Here is a 5,537-nt window from a genome sequence, read left to right as displayed (position 1 = left end):
TGTCAGTGCAGTAGAGGGAAGAAGGGTAAAGGTGGCACAGGAGCTGTAGAGGAGTGGGAGAATTAACCAGATAGATGACCTAAATGAAGAAAATACATCCGCTTCGTTTCTTTACACTAATGGCATACCGCAACTTCCTCTTAAGCTCATTTCAGTAACTCCCTTTCTCGCTTTAAGTGAGTTATGTGGCAATAAAAAACTTTTTTATAAATGACATGACCTCACACATACTTTAAGAGGAGTTTAATTCCTTTCATTAGTAACCTCCGTAATAAAAATGCAGTACAATTCAAATCTTAGCAGGAGACCATGGTCTTGTGTGAGTGCACATTTAATTTAAGTTAATTTAGCTATCAGTTATCATTCATTCAGCATTATATACACACAACAGGAAGGCGTCCACTCATGCATGTCACATTGACATGCCGATCATCGGCCACCTCCATTGGCTGTTCCGCCGCCAGCCCCGCCCCCAGACTGGTCTTGTGCACCGGACATCATGAGGAAGAGGACGAGGGGAACAATGTACATCCACTGCAGAGAAAGAAAAACAGAGAGGGACAGGGGGGAGAGAGAGAGAGAAGAGAGAGAGAGTGTGATGGATAGGTGGACAGACAGAAAAAGGAGTCAGAGGGAAAGAGACAAAGATTAAGTTTGGATGAATGAAAGGGAGAAGGAGAGATGGAAAAAAAATAGATATTGAGAAAAAGGAGAGGAAGAGGGGAAGAAAAAGTAAGTATGAGATTAGCCAGGTGTGTCATCAGGTGTGCTTCAGTGCAATGCCTCAGTGTTACCCTGGTTAGATCAGGTTGTTGCAAGAAAGAAAAAGACAGAGAGAAAAGAGATGACTCTAGAGGCTGTTGCTGCTGTAGCTGGTCATTACTGGAGAAGTCATCCAATCATAGGTGATCCCAGCATCGTCCGGGCTCTCCAAGTTGGTGACGTACCCAATCAAATTTCAAAAGCGCCCTTTAGAACGGCCAATCCACCAGCCTGATCTACTAGCCTGTGCATCAAACCTGAGGTGCACTAAGAGACTCACATCACCGTGGAGAACACAAACACAAACACAAACTGCTGGAGGTTGGCAGTGCTGTGGTTCTCTTGTACACACAACCAGCTGAGGAAGCAAGTGAAGTTGTCCCCAATAAGCCCACTCTGAAGGGAGGAAACACAAAATGCTCCCCAGCAGTGGTGACACCAAAACACCACTCCACACCAAAATATGTTTTTCCCCCCCCCCCTTCAAATTTCCTTATGCAGTTTTTCTAAGACAACTATTTTCTGTCTTGTATAAGGCTGAAAGACTACATAAAGCTGTACCATAAATAATGGTGCATCTCATTTTCCATCAGCACAAAGTGATGTAGTAGAAACAACATTCCTTCTTTGATATAGATAAACATGAAATGTCAGAAGAAGCTTGGACACTATTGTCTTGAAATATTCCCTAATTATGATCGTAAATAGCAGGCTTAGTTGGCATGCTTCCTTTCAGTGGTTCAGGCTGGCACCTGGGATGACACAAGGGCACCCATAACTCCCCCCCCCCCCCCCCCTCCAAGCGGTGCCATCCGGCCCATCTGAAAGGGGGCTTAGTGGGTGAAGGATATGCCGGGTGTCACTGATTGGGGATTAGATGCAGCATGGTCTCTAATGGCTTCATTAACTGATTGGTGATTCCCACATACATAACAGAATGACTCCCCCGGTCCCTCTCAAAGCCACTTCAGACAGACAGGAAGAAGAGGGACAGGGAGAAAGAGGTGGGGAAAAGAGTGAAAGGCTGAGACACTGACCGAGCGCTGGGTCACACTGCAATGCCATACATACAAGATTATAAATGACAAATTTGCATTCATATAGTATTTTGATAAGCTTAGGCTTGTATGTATGGCTTGATCCAAAACCTTCTGCATGGCAGTATGACCACAGACCACAAATAGACAAGCAAAGCAAGGGCAAGCAACTTAATAGACTCTTATTCACTCACTCACTCAAACGGACACACACACACACACACATATATACACACAAACACGCAGTGACTGGGTGAGGATGGTGACAGTGGCACGTGGACAGTGTCAGCATGAATGTGAACACAGAGTGCGAGGAACTGAAGTGAGCCAAGGTGAGACCAGTACTTGAAATGAATGGGAATCAGCTCTGCTCTCTGTCGCCCCCTGCTGGGGGCTGTGCCGAACTGGTGGCCATGAGGAACACTGCACCGCCCAGAATCAAATACCACTGGAACACAGCACAGACCAGCACAGAGTCAACACAAAGCACAGCACGGCACAGTCGGAGCTCTCAGTCAGCAAACACAGTCTAGCACGAAGACAACAGACTACGCAACAGGGGCAAGGAAAACACACAGTCACGGCACAGGGAAGCTTACATTCCATAGAGTTTACACAGGATACTATCCACATATAGGGTGATACACAATCTATAGAATGTTAAGGTGCACAGATAGGATAAAAATTGCACTCAAACAGGACATCAGTGTCAAAATCGTAGGACTGAAATCTGTGTCAAAATCGTAGTACAGTCGAAGGACGGAAAAAATGCGGCGCAAAACATTGTGAAAAAAAATGGTTGCATAGGCTAGATCAAAGACGTAACACAGTGGCAGAGGAAACAGACATGTACAGAATGAACCAAACAGGGAGAAGAATGAAAGACAGTGCATTCAACAAGAACACTCAACACAAGCCAAAACACTCCTCGTGGATGAGGGAAATGATGAAGACAACCTAGATCAGTCTATTTTTCAAGTCACATTTGTTCCTCAATGGATGTATTAAGCGCATTAAGACCAATATTTCATCTAAATTCAGGGGAAGAAAATTATTGTTTTGGAAGAACGAATCGTTTTTTTTTAATTTTCCATTCAGTCAATAAGCTAAATTATATGGGGCTTTTGCTAAATCTTGCCTAGCTGCAGCATCTGAAACTGTAAATAATGTAAACATGTGTGTCATTCTAGATATAACTGGAGGGCATGCACACTTACATATTTGGCAAAAAAGGACTTTTGCTCCTGTGGATTCTTCACTTTCTTCTCCATTTCCATCTCCATCCTCTCAATAAACAACGCAGTCTCTGGCCTAAAACAGCGATATAGAGGTCAAAGCCAGCCAGCCAATCACAGACCAAGAAATATGCAACAATGATTGCAGGTCACCAATCAAAGAGCTGTGCATTCATGTTTTTCTTATAGATCTGGACATACATTTCTATCTCTTATGTGTTTGCTATCCACAATATTTACAGACTTGTTCTGCACTCTGGAACATGTGATGTTGTAGTTTTAAATTTAAGTTTACCAAATTATAACATGTACATCGATGATGTTACAGATGTATATTACATGTAACATACATATAATAGATGTAACATACTAGGATTTTGTCTGTGTTAATTTGTCCTTGCAACCTTAAAGAAAAGCTAGAAGTGTCAGAGAATGTGCTGACTTACGTGGGAGCGTTGACTGGACCCATGACACTCAGTGTGGTGTTAAAAGACTCCAGGTCGACCTCGTCCTCCACCTCAACTCCTTGACAAGACCCAGGTAAGGTCACTATGGAGACACCAATGAGGTAGCCAGTGACATCAGTGTGGAGGGTGATGACATCACTCAGGTGAGACTCCACCAAAGCACACTGTGGAAAAAAAGGGAAAATATGTCCACATACTATCATGAAGAGGATATTGTAACACAAAAGAAGGCATTACCTACAGTTTGTTTTTGTTGTTATTGTTACCATTGGAAAAGAAAACATACCGCTCTCACAAAAGCTGTGAGGTAGCCATCTGTCTGCTTCTCTGTCTGTCTGTCTACTTGTAAAGCCACTCGGGGAACTCGGATTCTGTAGAGACCATCCACAGCAGCAACTTCCTACATCACAGAGAGAAATCAAAAGTCAAAAGTGTTTTTTTCCCTAGTACTTCTGTGCATTCTCTGTTTCAACCTTTTAAACCATGTATAGATTTCAGGGTTACACATTTTCACAAATGTGTAAAAAAAAAAAAACACAGTAGTGACCTGTAACCACCAATCCAAATACCTACACCTATCCGTCTCTCACCTTCAGCATGTTCCTGTCCTCCTCTGAAAGATGACTCTGGGAAATGGTGACGCCAGTCTCTCTCCCAGGTCGCAACTCTAGTGAGCCACGCCGCCGAAACCTTGGCATATCATCTGAGTAGGAGAAAGAGATTTGATGCTAATGTACCAATACACTGGCCATTGTAGCTTCGTTTATGTCGACACTCGCTTTTACTGTTTACAATGACTTCGACAGACTCACCTATTTCAAAAGAATGCTCGAGGGGCACAGAGAAGTCCGTATCCAAAGCATCACTTGTCTATGGGCAAAACACATTTGGGTTTACAATTAGGGATCATTCAAGAGTATGCTCAACGAGACGTACCAAACTACGCTATCACCAGCGACCGACAAAACGTACACCACACCTGACAGTTACATGACTTCAACAAAACTAAACTTAAGGACGTTTTTCTTTTTAAAAAACGTCTTATGTTTAAAAGTTCGGTTTAAAATGGCCCTATTGCGTCCAACTGGCATAATTCGCGTTAGATATTACAGATTATGCTGTTAGCTGAATAGCTAGCTTGGAGGTAAATTACAGGAACATCAAATGCAGCTATTTAGCAAAACGAACGTCTGCATGATCAAGGATACCTGCATTCATTATTTAACTTACTCTTCTACCGAGATTGCAGTTTGCATATTCTGTCCAAAATAGCAATATAATTGTTGACAGAACAGACAGAGAAATGTGTGGTGGTATCCACGAGGCCATTTTGTTTGGCGTAGTGGTGCAGGAAGGAGATAAGCAGAAATACAAAACTACAAAAGAAGAAGAAAAACTACAAACCAGCGTGTTTACGTTGTAGGTCACGTAATACCAAACGTGAGGACAAACAGCCTAGGAGCTGTACCTACATCAATAATAATAATAATAATAATAATAATAATAATAATACACTTTAGCACCTTTCATACAAAACAATGCAGCTCAAAGGGCCTAACAGCAAAGTACTTAAGTGCACAAAGAAATTTCATGCACAGTGATCCACATATAAATAGACATACAATAAACATAAACATAAAAACTAGGATAGAGTGCATACAATAAAATAAAAAGCACATAAAAACAGGGATAGCGTGCATAAAGATTTAAGATAAAAAAAATACAATACATTAAATGCATAACATAAGACAGAAAATAAAACTAGAGAGATATAGTTTTTCTAACCCCTTAATATCACGTTATATTATTATTTTAATTTATTTATGCGTTTATTTGAAAAGGGACAGTGTACATTGATAAACAATTCCCATAAAATGTAAATGCACCGGAATTAGCTAGGCTAGCTAGTTTTCATCTGTTGTCACTTGGCAGGGCATAACAGAGAGATATGGAAATAAAAGAAAGAAATTATAACAAAACATTTTAGGAAAACAAATTGTAAATATATATATATATTAGTGCTGTCAGTTTAACGC

The 5,537-nt window shown here is 41.3% G+C and overlaps 1 protein-coding gene across 2 annotated transcripts; it reads right to left on the bottom strand.

The window, feature by feature from the left end:
- Window positions 1-254: 254 nt before the first annotated feature.
- Window positions 255-4,840, bottom strand: emc10 (ER membrane protein complex subunit 10). 2 transcript variants are annotated; one of them, XM_080856021.1, is made up of 8 exons: window positions 4,732-4,840; window positions 4,314-4,371; window positions 4,092-4,204; window positions 3,788-3,901; window positions 3,481-3,665; window positions 3,017-3,110; window positions 2,145-2,247; window positions 434-534 (listed from the first exon to the last, which is right to left on the bottom strand). In XM_080856021.1, exons 1-7 carry the CDS (start codon window positions 4,828-4,830, stop codon window positions 2,161-2,163), a joined length of 750 nt encoding a protein of 249 aa, XP_080712147.1. In that variant the 5' UTR covers window positions 4,831-4,840; the 3' UTR covers window positions 434-534; window positions 2,145-2,160. The 2 variants fall into 2 exon arrangements, with proteins under 2 accessions (XP_080712146.1, XP_080712147.1); XM_080856020.1 differs by lacking the exon at window positions 2,145-2,247 and having other exon boundaries at window positions 255-534.
- Between the last annotated feature and the right edge of the window lie 697 nt (window positions 4,841-5,537).

Source organism: Sprattus sprattus, assembly GCF_963457725.1.
Source record: "Sprattus sprattus genome assembly, chromosome: 18".
Taxonomy (NCBI): Eukaryota; Metazoa; Chordata; class Actinopteri; order Clupeiformes; family Clupeidae; genus Sprattus; species Sprattus sprattus.
This window is presented reverse-complemented; position numbering and strand designations above follow the sequence as displayed.

Excerpts from the sequence above, each read along its gene's own strand:
- emc10 (XM_080856020.1), bottom strand. The coding sequence starts at position 4,830 with ATGGCCTCGTGGATACCACCACACATTTCTCTGTCTGTTCTGTCAACA. Across the intron at positions 3,902-4,091 it reads AGGACAGGAACATGCTGAAG|GAAGTTGCTGCTGTGGATGG; the intron begins GTGAGAGACGGA and ends TCTGTGATGTAG. Across the intron at positions 535-3,016 it reads AGTCCTTTTTTGCCAAATAT|TGGATGTACATTGTTCCCCT; the intron begins GTAAGTGTGCAT and ends CTTTCTCTGCAG.